The sequence below is a fragment of the Cajanus cajan genome, chromosome 2, assembly GCF_000230855.2.
Source record: "Cajanus cajan strain Asha chromosome 2, NIPB_CcT2T_4, whole genome shotgun sequence".
Classification (NCBI taxonomy): domain Eukaryota; kingdom Viridiplantae; phylum Streptophyta; class Magnoliopsida; order Fabales; family Fabaceae; genus Cajanus; species Cajanus cajan.
Genome location: NC_138518.1, coordinates 1,550,816 through 1,566,350, shown reverse-complemented (window position 1 = coordinate 1,566,350; position 15,535 = coordinate 1,550,816). Strand labels below are relative to the sequence as shown.

Sequence of the window (15,535 nt, the reverse complement as noted above, 5' to 3'; positions counted from 1 at the left end):
TATTCAAGACTGAATTAATGATGTCCTTTACAATGTTCAAACAATGTCAAACTTTAGAACCATTCTAATCATTTTCAATGGCTAATTCTTAGATTTCAGAGTTGATTGCCACAAATAAGTTAAAAGAAATCATTTTCATTAAATTGAAATACTTAATTAGTTATTTATACATTTATTTTTAATCTTTTGTTAGCTAGGCCAATATACAAGTCAATTTTCTCCTACTATTCATCATTTTGTTTTAGATCAGGAATCCACGTGAAGGAGCATCTTTTGTCTCAAAGTGTTTTTGTGAGAAATACTACGATCTTTAAATACAAAATGTCTTTCCTTTTTTTTTTTCTTTTGTTAAAAACATTTTTTTACCACCTCTAACATAATTTATTTTTTTTCATATACGATTCAAATGAACTATTTTTTACCACAAACATCTGATTCCAATTTCAAGATAAAAATAGTGATTGATGTTTCAAGAATTAGGCAATTGATGGGATTTTACCTTTTTCTGTGTCATTTCCATTCACATCAAATTTCAATTGAACATGAATAATTAAATTATTTTTTTTCATTTTGTTTCTCTCTTTATACATATAATATGGATCATCATCATGCTTTATTTATCAAAAAAAAAAAAAAAGTAGGACACATAACAGGTCCCTGCACAGTGCATATAGACAAGTGTAGCAGTTGCAACACAAACCAAAATAAGAATAAGTGATCAATTAATATTTCTGTTTTATCACAATCACAAGTTCTACCTTTTTTATTTTAGGTAAAAACAAGTTACACTCTACAACATGTCAGAACAATGCTTTTACTATCTTACCTTTGTTCTCTATTAATTATACATTGTTTATCTCATGCCCACAATTACTCCTATGGTTGCAAGCATTTCTGTAACTTAATATTCCATTTTTTTTCTTTACCTGCAAATAGCTAGAACAAGTGCTCAACAGCGGTGAAATTCCCTAATTTGAACCTAAAGCTAAAGGTTTCATCCACCACCAAAAGCTAAAATGCACATCATGCATGCAATTTTGATTATTTTAAAAAGTATATATTGAAGATTATTTTACATTTGTATATAACAAACTTTTTATACTAAATAGCTGCTTAGGTTGATTTCTACGTAGGCTTAATGTTAGTTGGTCTGAGAGGATAAGTGCACTTGCAAACTTAATTAATTTGAGTATTTTTTATTTTATTTTGTAAACTAAGTTTGAAAAAAAAAAAACTTAATCTTACTCCTATGAAATCAAGTTTTGAGGCAAAATATAAGTGTGTAACTGTGTTTTTGAAGGTAACCAAAGTACCAAACATGTAATGAAACTGAGTTTACTCTCCAAACTGAGTTTGGAACCCCCCAAACACAATCAAAACATAGTCTTAATGTTTCAAATTATTTTAAGTGAAACCTCAACTTTAAATTGTGTGTGAAAAAAAGAAAAGCTAGCAGCATTGGTATGACTTCATGATAATTTCAAACCATGTCTTAATTTCTTATTAATCAAGAGAGTTGAGTGGGATTCCATGTGAATGTGAATGCCAATAAGCCACGTCCAAAAATGGTCAATAGAGTCCAAGAGACAAGTAAAGAGTTGTGCCCCATTCAAAGGGACAATTCCACACAAACACAAGTACCAAGTCACTGTATCCTTAAACCAACAAGAGTACTTAACTTCACATTTTCAGTGGCTGTTGGACTAAATCTAGCACTAGTAGTAGTGAGTGAGTGGCCACAAACGTACGCGTGAACCTTCCTCTCATTTACTTCCCCTATTTTTTCAAACTTAATTTCCCCCATTAATATATTTATTTCAAGGGATATCAAGTTACTTCTAAAACTTTATCATTATCATTATAATTTTTAATAATAAATTTTTTTTAAAAAAATAAGAAGTAATTCCAAAAGAATTACTCATTAATCATTACAAGAATTACTCATTAATCATTACTCTTATCCTTCATTTTCTTTGAATATAATAATCACATATAAGTCAATCATTAGACCTTCTTTGAATCTAATAGTCAAATATGAGTTAATGATTAGACCTGTTGTATTATAAATAAAAAAGGAAATATTTTTGAGTAATTTAATATCTCTTATTATTTTTCTCCCAATATTTCTACTATATTACATATGTTTATTTCACATATTCTTATCTTTATTTATTTTTATGTATCGGAATTACAATCAAAGTTTGAATATAACATCGTGTGCATTTCATTCAAATTCTCTCGTTGCTAAATCAATCATAAAGATTTCCACATTTTCATCTTCATAGTTATATATACTTATATATAATTTATTATAAAAATATATATATTTTGTCTTTATTGTAAATAAGAAGCATGCATATTACCAACATATATTTTTTTTTATGAGGAATGTATGAAATATCGTCTTTAACACATTTTTATTATTGATTAAATTTAATTAAAACTTAAAAATCATGAATGAATTTCTTAAACAATAAATAAAACTTTAAAAAAATTTAATTTCTAATAAATTTTAATGAATAATAAAAATATTTTCAAAAGAACATGTGAAGTAGTAATATATAACTCGCACTCCTCATTTTAATAAATTTAAAATTATTAATTAAAATTTATTAAAAATGAGCATATTACATGAATCATCTTGCTTAATAATAAATTTATTAAGGCGATCTTAAATCAGTATAATTTCAATTAATATTTATGTGACATGCAATTAATTATTAAAATAAATATAAAAAAATCATTTGTAAAGTATTTAATAATAACAATTTGTGAAATGAAAATAAGAAGCGCTTTTGAAGTTGGCGATTTGTGTAACATATAAAAGGCCTACGCATTGCATTTGCATACGCAGGGGACAACGATGAACGGTGATCAGAGGAAGGAGAGGCCACGTGGCAGGTTCGCAACGGTGGATGAAGGTGGCGGGGATTTGATCAAGTGCTCGGGCAAGTATTGCCGCTCATGCTGCGGCGGCTACGTGGCGGATTGCGTCGCCGTCTGTTGCTGTCCCTGCGCTGTGCTGCATTGCTTCGCCTTGGCCCTTTTAAAGGGTCCATGTGTGGTGGGAAGGAAGTGTTTGGGGAGGAAGAAAAAAAACAAGAACAAGAAAAACAAGAAAGTCAACAAAAGGGGTCATCATCATGGTGGTGATGATGTTGTGCTTGAGAGAAACACTCGTGAAGGTAATAGTGGTATTGTTTGTGATTCTCTTGGGAAAATCGATAGTGGGTTTGATGGTGATAAGGTTTGGAGGGAGCTTTATCAAATTCGTCATTTGGATTTTGGGAGGGTTTCTTCCTCTCATGATGATTAGTTCTTTGGATTCATCATTTTGGGTTGGGGGAGAGAGCCAATCCACAACACCATGGAAGATTCAAGATGGTATTGTTTAACTGGTATTTTTTTTTTTTTTTTTTTTAAGGATTGAGGTTTAGGACTTACATGTTTTTAGTCTTTATAAATATTAAATAATGTTTGATTTTGGTCTTTCAAAATAATCTCATCTCTTGTTTATAGAAATGTATCTTTTTGTTTCATAAAAGTTTACCACATTTTGGTTCGTTTATAAAAGTAAAAAATCACATGTGATGCATTTTTATAGTTGGAGTTAAGAGAGATGATTTTGTTTTGAAGAACTAAAGATGAATATTAATTGTCTTATTTACTAGGACTAAGAACATGTTTGAGGCTAACTTTGATAGGTTGGAAAATGTTGATTTCGCAATTTGGCATCATTGTACATGTCTCCCGCGCTCTTTGATTCAATTGCACACTTGTTGAATTATTAGGATTTGAATTGGGGACATGTCTTTTTAGCTTTGATCCGTGAACTTTGTCTATACATTGTTGTCTTTGTTTCATGTGTGGGATCTTTAGGGCAAAGTGGGATGAAATATTTTGTAAGTAGTGGCATTAAGACTTTTGGAACATTTTGTTTTGTGGTCTAATTAAGACTTGGGATAAGATGATACCCAATAAAAATTGGAGTTAGACTGTGTGTTAGGACAACTTAGAGAGGGGTCTTTACTCTTTGTGGTTATTTTACCTTTTGTATTAACTTCATAAGAAGTTTGGAAGATATTTTCTTCTCCAATGTTATGCTTTATCTACAGATCTATAAATGGAAGTATTTCTACTAAGACCACATTTTATTGTATGTCCTTCCATTTCTCTTTTATCCCTCTATTAATTATTAGCATATTTGACGTTTTTATTTTATTGTTAATTTGAGATGGAAGAGGATATGCCAACTTTCATTTAAATGATTTGTCCAAGCTAATCTTAAAAAAAAAATAGTAAAGATAAATATATTGACAAACAAATGACAATAAAAAAAAGTGAGATTCTTTCATTTTTTGTTGTTGAGTTATTTCACTAAACTTGAACTTGCAAATTTTTGTATAAAGACACCAAGTTGAGTACTACGTAGATAAGAGTTAATTTTGATATCAATGATGGTCTAAAGCTGAGAACTTGAGAGGGTAATGTATTGCATTATTGGGGGCAACATGGTAAAAGGAGTAATAAAATAGGGTAACGTACTGGCATGTTTTTTGAAGAGGGCATGTCTAGTACTCAAAATGGAAATTAGGATGTCCCGGATTTTGGGTCAAGGAAGCACCTTGTCAAAGAAAAGTGATGTACAAGTCAGAACAACGTTTGGTCCTTAAACAACACAACCCTAAACTCATGTTCTGTTATAGGGCCCATGCCAAATTGTCCTCCACTAGTCACTGCACACTCTTCAATAATGTGAATGTCTTTGAGCCTCTTAAGGGAACAAGGGATAGTCTTCCAAGTCATATGTAGGAAGCAGGTTTTGCACTGAATTCAAATTTTACCACCATGTCTTCAACACCCCCCACCCCTCAATAAAGAAAAGAAGAAGAAAATACCATTATCAATTTTTTTTAATGCTCTTATATTTTTTTTTTCACTCCTTCTTGGTTCACATATTCCACTCATGATATTATAATAACAAATTTTTGCACTCAATAACAACTAAATACAAATCTCACTAAATAGATCATCTATACAATACAATATGCGAGTGTTTCTTGTACTTGATAGTCTAACATAGATACATATATACTTTACCTATAACACATAAATTTGTTTGGTACAAATAATAAGTATCTTTTATGAAACTAATTCTAGTTAATAAGATCATTATTGATGATAAAAAAAAATTCCTGTATTTAATGCAGTTGCTTTGACTAAAATTAAGTGGATTTCTTTGACTAAAAATATATTATAAGTAGTTGTCAAAATGTGCAACTCATTATTAGTTAGCCACCAAACTTTTTTATCCCCCTCTTGACCAACTTGAAAATATAGGCATGTAGCACTGCAGAAGCATTGTTTGGGTGCAGAATACTAGTGTTATTAGTTGTTGGTTCCACCTTTTCTCTTGTGGTATGAAGAGATCTTCCACCTTCATGTCCACTTGATGAAATTCTATAAAGCCTTGACCCATTGGAAATGGTTGACCACATATTCTTGACCCATTGAAAATACTTCAGCTAATGCCTTCTTCGATCTGTACTCAAGAACTTCACAGTTTGTAGCTTCTATTTTTTTTTTTTGGGTCCATAAAAGATTTATTAAATTTCTTTTTCACCTTTTCTATGTAAAGAAAAAATTTATTCTTTCTTTTTATCCACTTGTAAGGTAGAGTGCTTTTTTATTTTTATTTTTTATGTATATATATAAAGGTAGGATTTTCTTATTTTTATCCTTTTATTACATAACACATTAGTAATGATAGATAATAAATTTATGTAATTATTCTTTTATCATTATTTTTTTAGATGCTTTTATATTACAATATTTATTTTAAAAATTATAATTTTACATTATTGATTTTATTATTTTAGCACTATTCTTTAAGATATTGATAGATGATAGGTTTTTTTCTATTTTCAAATATTTTTATATTACACTATTTACATTATTATTTCTATTATTTTTAACATTATAATCCAAGAAATTTTAACGAATGTGAAATAAATATTTTACATCAAAGCATATTGATATTTAAATAAATTTTATTAATAGTTAAGTTTTAGAGTAAAAAAATAAGATATTAAATATTTTACTTAAAAAAATAGTATCTAAATTATCTTGATAGAAATTAAAAATCAGGTAAATATTGTCCAATATAAATTTATCTTCATTATAGACTTTTTACTTATTTTATTCAGTTTTCAAATATAAAAACTATGAAAAAAAATTATAAAATAATGACTCTTTTAAAATGAACAATGTTATTGAATAAATATATCTAATACATAATTATGTTAATTAAGACAATTACAATGAGTATATATTCTAATGTATTCTTCCAAAATGTAATTAATTTTTTATTTTCAATTCACAAAATACATAATTACAATATTTAAGGCAATTACAGTTGATATGTATTTTAATTTAAATTAACTTTAGTATCACGAAAATTTTCACTCTCTATTTTGGATTTTTTTCCCCGTAGTTTTTACCAAAACGTTTCTTGAACATTGAGACAATAAAATTTTAAACAACTTCTTATTTATTGCCTTGATTTTTAAGAATTAAAAAAATAAAAGGTATTTAAAACTAAAGTATTTTTTTTTAATATTTTTAAAAAATTAAAATGATACTTTATAAGATTTTATTAGTCTTTCTTATTCCTAGATATAATTATTTATTACATTTAATATAAAATATTTTAAAACTGTATATGATTGAATTGAATGATCAAAATTATTAACATAAATGATTCTGTTCTTATTTTCTTTGACGAAAAAATTACGGTTGATTCCTGCTTTAAATATAAAGTAACAAGTATAAATATTACTTTATTTTTAAAATGAGTCGATATAATAGAAGAATGTTCTACCTCTTAATTAAATCAAAAGAAAAATTATATAAAAAGAGATAATAATGATAATAATATTGTGATTTCTTTTATGAGATTAAATTTTTTCTTCCAATTTGAAAAAGTCATATTCTCATCTCCCTCCATTTTAATAATTTTGTAAAACAAAACATATACTTAAAACATTATTAAGAAAAATATTTTTAGAACTACTTTTTTTTATAAAAAAAAATGGTACACTAAACACAACAAACTAACGTTTCCGAATTCATATTAATTTAAAAGAAACTAAAAATTTTCATATCGTATGTACTCTTTTTCCTTTCCAACAAAACATTTGATATGTAAGATTATTTTCCTAATTTATTTTTAAAAATAAAATTAAGAAAAATCACTAAATAAAAAGCCTGAAATGAATGCCAAAATTTACTCTAAAAATGTAATTAGTTTTAAAAGTAGGTTACTCTTATTTATTGCAAAAGTTGAGGTAATTACACCATCTACGTGTACAAAGCAAGCAACAATCATGTTAGAACAAAATATACGTGTACAAAGGTAGATATAGACACACATACATGTTAGAATAACGTAGGCCATTCTATCACGCAAAGCAAACTACAAATACATGCACAAAGAGAACTAAAATTTGTACAAATACAACCATACAGAAATACAATGATTGCAGAGACCGAATGAACTAATACCAGCCATTATTAATCTCAAATAAGAAATTAAGGCATAAGTTATTTGAAACATCTATCTATTGTAAATGAAAGAACATACCAAAACACATGTATTTTTATATTAGTTTTCAATTGAAAAATCAGTGAACTAATCTAGTATTCAGTTTAAATAAATCATAGAATCGACTTCAACAACATTGGTCAAAGAATTAAATAATTGATAATAAGAAAATTGGCTAAATCCAGTTAAGTTAAAAAATACTTGATACCATATCAGTTAATTTTTCTCGAGAAATAATCTAAAATATTTGTCATTTTTATTTTTATTTTAGATATAAACATGCCATTATTTATGAATATTGTTTTTTAATTCATGAATATAATTATAGTTTAAATATGTTTTTAGTTTATGTAAAACAAGTAAGTTTTGACTTTGATTCTAATAAAAAAAATTATTTTTATCTTCTAAAATTTAAAATTTTTATTTTTAGTTGTTACTATTATGTAATCATTTCAATTAATTTTTTTTTATGTTAAATGATATTATATTACATATATATAAAATAAATATTATTTATTTTAAAATAATATTTTAAAGACAAAAAATAGTGACTTTAAATTTTAGAGAAAAATATTTTATAAAAAAATTAAAATTTTCTTATTTTACAATATCTAAGCATTGTTTTCAAATTTTATAATACATTTTGTGATAATCACTTAAACGAACCACTGTGAGCTGACGTTTCGCTTCGTTCTGGATGTTTCGGGCCAGAAAACAAAAGGAAGGCCGGGCCCAGGGCCCGCTAACCCATGACAAAACGACAGCACCGTGTCCGAAGTAGCGGTCGGATGCGCAGTTTAGCAATGTCATATAGACAGTTACTATCGTACGCTACGGTGCTAAACACGCGTGCTTGAGTCTCTCCGTGGTCATTGCATAATATAAGCGCGACGTCAAAGTAAAAGTCGAAGGAAAGTGCAGCGAGTTGAAGTGAATTGACTCAGCGATGGGGGACTCGGTGACTCGGATAATGGTGGCAGTGAACGAGTCGAGCATGAAGGGCTACCCGCACCCTTCCATCAGCAGCAAAGGGGCTTTCGAATGGACCATCCAGAAGATCATTCGCAACAACGTTTCAGCTTTCAACCTTCTCTTTCTTCACGTTCAAGTCCCAGATGAAGATGGTTCTCTCTTTCTCCTTCTCTCCCTTTTTAATCCATCAAATTTTTCATTTTTAGACGCGGGCTGTGTTTTCCGAGAATTGGGTATGGTGATTCTTGGAGCTGTTATTGTCGAAAGGAATGTGTGATCTGATGGTGGTGTTTGTTTTTTGTTTGTGTTAGGTTTTGATGACATGGATAGTATCTACGCGTCGCCGGAAGATTTTAAGAATTTGAATCAGAGAGATAGGATTAGAGGGATTCATCTGCTGGAATACTTTGTCAATAGGTGTCATGAAATTGGGGTAGTGCTTTTTCTCCTTAAACTTTGTGTCATGCTCTAGGCTTTGGCTTCATTCTTGTTAACATGTTAAGAGAGGTTGCTTTTAAGTTATCCCTAAAATGTGTTTAGACTTGAGACAGACATGGAATAATGAATTGGGTCAGGAAATTAAATGATCAAATCTTATTAGATGTTTATGTCAATTGACTATCGGTATTAAAATTATTTGATACCGATAGTGTATATAAATCAGAGTTTAATGACTTTTACACTATCAACTAATATTTTTACTTGTTATAAAAATCAACAAACCTACTACCATACATGATGATTTGTGAATGAATGATAGTCAGTGCATAGTCTATTTTCTCTGTAAGTTGAAGAATAACCAATATGGTGTGATACAGTTTGTAGATAATTGAGTTCTTTGAGAGGGGTTTAATTCCTTGGCCATGCGTCTAGAAGACTTCTAAACTTTGTTGGGAGAGGCAAAACTCATTTCAGTAATCTCTATAGCTTTCTTGAAAGGAATTAATTTTCAATAATTGGTTGCGAGATATCCTTAGTTCACACACACAAAAAAAAAAAAAAAAAAAAAAAAATATATATATATATATATATATCAATTTCGTTCTTGAACTATTACTCTTTCTCCTAAGTGATTCCTAAAGTAATTAAACTGTTTTAGTTCTGACTTCTGAAGTGTTGAATATTCATCACTTTAGTCCCTTAGTTGATGTATTTTAGTAAAATTCAAGGACCAATTTGAAGGATTTCTTAATATTTGGAAGACTAAATAGCGTGATTTCTAATAGTTTTAGGACTACTTGAGTTACGTAGTTTGTTTTAATATAGGAATGAAATTGATAGTTTACTTGATTTTACTCCTCAATGATTTGTAATACTCTTCACCACAAGCTAAACGTTGGTGTATTTGTAGGTGGTCTGTCAAGCATGGATTATGCAGGGTGATCCTAAAGAAGTAATCTGTCATGAAGTGCAACGATTAAGGCCAGATTTTCTGGTTGTGGGTAGCCGAGGTCTTGGACCATTTCAAAAGTATGCCCAATTGTTTGATTTTTGTATGAATATTGATATTGAGTGCATTGAAGCTCCTAGAATTTGATATAGTCTGAGATATGTTATTGAGGAATTTTGGTGAACATTTTCTACAGGGTCTTCGTTGGAACTGTGAGTGAATTTTGTTGGAAGCATGCTGAATGCCCTGTCATTACTATCAAACGCAAACCTGATGAAACTCCCCAGGACCCTGTTGATGACTGATATTTTGTTACACACCAGACATTGAAGATACATTACCTATGCTTATCTACTTAAAAGAAAAAGAATTGAATTTCGATGTGGGAACACGAGCATGAAATCCAACTTTTGGTGGGTTGTTTTGTCCATGTTCCTTTTACCCGCGGAGCTTGTAATTTTACGATGTGTTGATTTCTTCTAGTGTATAAAGCAATCTACCTATGTTAATGTTATTTGTAATTGTGAGTTGGAGGTGTAGTATTGCTATTCAAGGTGATGCATTATTTTGCCAGGCCATAATCTATTGTTCTTCATTGGATGGTGTAAATTGCTCTTTGCGTGTTGTCTACTTGATAGAAATCATTTGTCTATGATATTAAATATGAAGATAATGGTTGGGTTTCAAATAACAGGCTAACCATTTGATAGAAATTTCCAAGCTTCTGTCAATTGGCAACACAATTCCCAAGTTCTCAATTTCATTTTTGAAACATTGCCTATAATTTCCTAAGTAGCAAAAATCATGTTTGATAATATTTTAATTATTAAAAAAGTCTATTAAATTAGTCTTGAATGTTAATAAAAGGTAAACTAAAATGCTGAAATTTATTTTAAAACAAAAGACTTGTCCATAAAAACTAAAACTAACAATCATGTCATACTATTATCATCAAGGGTACATTTCATCCCAAAACGAAGAATTTAAAACGACATTATAGACAAAGAATAACATTTTTTTATCTTAAAAAGTTGTTTGCATATTACTACCATGAGATTGAAAAATCTAAAGATGTTGAAATCTATATAAGTTTGCATGCAACGAATTCATATCCTGAACAAGTACCTTAAATAATTAAACTATACCGACCAACTTTATCAAAATTAAAGATAAGCCAAAAAGTCAAATAAAAAGAGCCCCGGATTACGACAGAACACAAAAAGGGCATATTATCACTAAACCTACCCTAATCATTGCAACATAATGACTAGTCTTCCTTGTGTTCATCTAGACCAAAGGACCTTCGACCATCTTGTTAACATCCTCCAAGAGAGCTTTCATCTCACTCTGTAGTTTTGCCATCATATCAGGAGATTTGCCACCACCAGATGCATCTAGTATCAAGGTCAGACCTCGAAGCTTCAGCTGAATGAAGACCAATTTGGATGCTTCACTACCCTGTGACAATGGTGTGGCACCTGGCAAAGGTTTGTGCTTTGATCTTTCACCATATTCTTCAGACTTGGATCCATCAGACAAATACTGAAGCTGAAAAGTGACCTCAGAAGATCCAAAAGGGTTGTTGTTTAGTGAATGGTTCAAGGCATCATGTGCATCAGAAGTTCTTAAGAAGGACACTCTAGCTGTGAAATTGGCGCGGAACATATCTGTTTCAGCTTCATGCAGAGCTCCAAACTTACCATACACCGAGATAAGATCAGATCTAGAAGGCAGAGTAGATCCTGGCCAAAATGAAACAATAAGAACAGCACCTGCAGCATTTTGATCAGTTCCCTTCTTTGATTTTGCCATGCCTGGACCTGCTTCCTTTCTTCTCCTCTTTGGTCCAGAATTTTGTTTTGGTGATGAGTGACTCGCATCTTCCAACATTCCATGTCCAGATTCTGGATTCTTTCTCTTCCTTCCAGGTTGACTTTTCTCGTATACATTGTTTAGCAATCCTTCGCAATACATGGAACTTCTGAAGGCATAAGTAAAGTCCACAAATTGATCAAGAGAAGTGCCTTGCCTGCGAATTTGTGGACTAATAGCTGCATTTCTGACTTGGGACAGAACTTCCTCCACAGGAGCCTGGACTTTATCTGGATCAATAATCTTCTCCCCATCATCTTCAATTTGATAATTTGAACTATCAAAAAACCTCCCCTTATAAACTGGAAGAGCATGCAGGTCAGCAGCTCCTGCTATTCTCTGAGATACTTTTGCTTCCCTTGATACTTTAAGGGATTTTGTTTCAATATATCCCTCCATGTGCCCCCTAGATGAAGTAGTAAAAGGAGGGGACAAGTACTTGCTTTTCTTCCTTTCTCTGGACAAATAACCCTTCTCATTTCGTTCTTCGCTTTTCCCTTCATCAGTTTCCTTGCCCCCATCGCCACCATCATTTTCAGCACCTAACACATCTTCATCAGTGTCAAGATCAAGAAGCAACTGCTTCTTCTTATGAACAGGTTTAGATGCAGTTCCATCCTCACCACCTTTTCGCTTCTTTCCACCATTTGACTCAATTGCATTCACCATTTCCTCAGCTGCATTCCCCTCCCTATTTCCTGAAAGAACATCTCTGTCTTCCCCCATAATTTCGGCTATGCTTTTCTTTTTTCTTTTATGGTTCGAGATGTTCCCCAAAACCCCCACAACATGACCCAGTTCATCAAACTCCGGGCTTGCTGGCAAGCCAAAGCAATCCTCTTCAACTGGCCCTTGGACCGGTGCTTCCACGATACTTTTACCGTGACCTACAGCGACTGCTTCATCTACTCCAGGAATTGGCTGGGGATCCACATAATCAGGTAATTTGTAACCCCCTTTTGCATGATAAAATGCAGAAAGCTGAGCTTTCAATAACTCAAGATCAGGAGTACTAGAATGATCAGTGAATTTTGCAATCTGTTTGACATTAGAGAGTAACTCAGCAGGTTCAATTGAAGCATCACAAGCTTCAGTTTTTCCTTCTTCATTTTGCCCCCCATCTCTCCCATCAACCTCTATTGAACCATCAACACTCAAATCAGCAACTTCAACTAATCCACTATCAGAAGGAATAGTCACAATATCACCATCACAACCTTCAAATTTCCCTTCCTCTTCATTTTTTGCTCCATCTCCTTCGACTTCCCCAGAAACATCTACTGAACCATCCAAACTCACGTCAGCAGCTTCTGCTACTCTATTTTCAAAACCAATAATCACAGTGCTCCCATCACAACCTTCATTTTGTGTTTCATCTTCACTTTTTCCACCATCTCGCCCAACTTCTCCATCAACCCCTACCGAAACATCCACACTTAAATCAACAGCTTCTGCTACTTCACTCTCAGAAGCAACAGTCACAACATTACCATCACATTCTCCATTATTTCCTTCCTTTTCACTTTTTCCTTCATCTCCACCGTCTTCCCCACTATTTCCTACTGAACCATCCAAACTCAGAACAGCAGCTTCTGCTAATAAAACCTCAGAAGCAACAGTTGCAATGTTCTCATGACAAACTTCATCTTTTCCCCCAGCCTTCATGTTTCCCACACCAACTTCTACTGAACTTCCCATACTCAAATCAACAGCTTCTGCTAGTCTCCTCTCAGAGGCAATAGTCACACCATCCCCATCACAAACTGCATCTTCTCTCTTCTCTTCACTTTTCCTTTCATCCCCTACCAAACCATCCAAACTCAGAACAGCAGCTTCCGCTTCTATACACTCAGAAACAATAGTGGCAAGGTTTCCATCACAACCTTCATGTTTCCCCCCATATCTTATGTCTTCCCCAGCAACCCTCAATGAACTATCCACACTCACATCAACCGCTGCCACCCCACTTTCAGAATCTATAGTAACAGCATCCCCACCACAATCTGCACCATTTCCTTCCTCTTCAATCTTCCCTCCATCTCCGCCATCTTCCCCAAGAACCTCTACGGAACCACCCAAACTCAGAACAGCAGCTTCTTCTACTATACACTCAGAAGCAATAGTTGCAACATCCCCATCAAAATGTTCATCATCTCCCCCATCTTTTTTATCTTCCGCATCAAACCCTCCCAAACCATCCACATTCAAGCCAGAAGCTTCTGCTACTTCATTACCAGAAGCAATAGCCATAACAACCCCATCACAATCTTCACACTTCCTTTCCTTACCACTATTCCCTCCATTTCTCCCGGCTTCTCCACCATCCCCTAGAGAACCATCCACACTCATAACTGCAGCCTCTGTCTCTCGACTCTCAGAATCAAACATACAGTCCAACTTCTCAGATGTATAATCATCATAATGCAACTTCATATCACCATCATTAGAAAACACCATATCCATCTCGCTTTCTGACATTTTTAACCAAGTGGATAGCCTTTGCGTGTCAGAATCAGCCAAATCTTGATCATCATTTTCACTCATAACCGAAGCCTTGGTCTCCAAGACACTACTACTGCTACTAACACTCTTGAACTCCTCAACAACCCTATCACCACCCAACCCTCGGTTTTCAATGCAAGAAATCCCAACCCCCCTCTCAGGAACCCCACCAGGAACTTCTCTATGCTCCATCTCCTGCTCCGAACCTTGAACCATGCTGTCGCTTTCTGGTATAGAAGATGAACCCCCGACCATTCTATCACTTTCATCCGTGCCCATTGAAAAAGATCAAATTTTTCTCAACAAAATCAACCTATTCTGTGAAATAAAAACAAGCAAACCAAAAGACACGTAAAATAAAATATAAAATAAACAAATACATTCATCACATTTCTAGGGCTTCAGGTTCCACGAAATGAAAGAGTGACATAACACAAATGGGGATTTAGAACACAGAAGCAAGAACATTACCCGCTAATGGAAAATAAATAAATAAACAAATGTTTAACAAATAAGAAAGAAAGAGACAAACAAGGAAAAAGCTATAGTATAGTAATCTTTTTTATATGATCAATAAATAAATAAATATAAAGAGAAGAGAATACCTGAAGAATGAAAAGGTAGTAAACAAATGTTTAGCTTTAGCAAACTTTTACTTTGCCCTCCTCAACCAGAACGAATCCTTAAATCCCAATATTGACCTGAGAAGAAGAATGTGATTCTGGGTATTGAAAATTTAAAAATATATATTATATATATATATATAAATTGAAACTCTTTGCTATTAGCCAATGATAGTAAGAGTAATTAATTAATACTAGTAACTAGTGATTTGAAAAGTAATGAAGTAACATTAATTAGGGTGGGAAATTTTCTAGTTGTGGAATGTGTTTGAAAATATCGAGGATTCTCGAGATGGTGACAGATTAAGTTCATTTTCACTGGACACTGTTGATTTTCATTATTGCAGCACAATGGGGGAATGAGATTGTGTTTGTCTCCAACGATATTTTACAATCTCATGTTGTGTTCAGGGGTCGAGTCCACACTCGCGAGAGTACATGATCAAACACTACACGCTTTACTTTCACGCCATCTTTGTCCTCACACAATTGGAATGTGTAACGACAAATCTAGGTTTTTTTAGATTATGAAACCAAGAGTTTAAGAAATAGAATGAAAAGATAAAATAAATT

The 15,535-nt window shown here is 32.3% G+C and overlaps 3 protein-coding genes across 3 annotated transcripts; 2 read left to right on the top strand and 1 right to left on the bottom strand.

Moving 5' to 3' along the window:
* Positions 1-2,863: 2,863 nt before the first annotated feature.
* Positions 2,864-3,316, top strand: LOC109814653 (uncharacterized). The gene has a single exon (XM_083067737.1). The coding sequence runs from the start codon at positions 2,864-2,866 to the stop codon at positions 3,314-3,316; it is 453 nt and encodes a 150-aa protein (XP_082923863.1).
* Positions 3,317-8,498: 5,182 nt separating this feature from the next.
* Positions 8,499-10,574, top strand: LOC109814647 (universal stress protein A-like protein). The gene is made up of 4 exons (XM_020379121.2): positions 8,499-8,727; positions 8,887-9,008; positions 9,927-10,045; positions 10,162-10,574. Exons 1-4 carry the CDS (start codon positions 8,550-8,552, stop codon positions 10,268-10,270), a joined length of 528 nt encoding a protein of 175 aa, XP_020234710.1. The 5' UTR covers positions 8,499-8,549; the 3' UTR covers positions 10,271-10,574.
* Positions 10,575-11,021: 447 nt separating this feature from the next.
* Positions 11,022-15,313, bottom strand: LOC109814650 (uncharacterized). Its single transcript, XM_020379123.3, has 2 exons — positions 14,945-15,313; positions 11,022-14,657 (listed from the first exon to the last, which is right to left on the bottom strand). The coding sequence occupies exon 2, from the start codon at positions 14,616-14,618 to the stop codon at positions 11,253-11,255; it is 3,366 nt and encodes a 1,121-aa protein (XP_020234712.2). The 5' UTR covers positions 14,619-14,657; positions 14,945-15,313; the 3' UTR covers positions 11,022-11,252.
* Positions 15,314-15,535: the final 222 nt, after the last annotated feature.

What these genes read in the sequence shown, in the direction of transcription:
- LOC109814650 (XM_020379123.3), bottom strand. Translation starts at nt 14,618, where the DNA reads ATGGGCACGGATGAAAGTGATAGAATGGTCGGGGGTTCATCTTCTATA.
- LOC109814647 (XM_020379121.2), top strand. Translation starts at nt 8,550, where the DNA reads ATGGGGGACTCGGTGACTCGGATAATGGTGGCAGTGAACGAGTCGAGC. An exon ending in ATAGGTGTCATGAAATTGGG is followed by an intron (nt 9,009 to 9,926) that starts GTAGTGCTTTTT and finishes GTGTATTTGTAG; the next exon opens with GTGGTCTGTCAAGCATGGAT. An exon ending in GGTCTTGGACCATTTCAAAA is followed by an intron (nt 10,046 to 10,161) that starts GTATGCCCAATT and finishes CATTTTCTACAG; the next exon opens with GGTCTTCGTTGGAACTGTGA.
- LOC109814653 (XM_083067737.1), top strand. Translation starts at nt 2,864, where the DNA reads ATGAACGGTGATCAGAGGAAGGAGAGGCCACGTGGCAGGTTCGCAACG.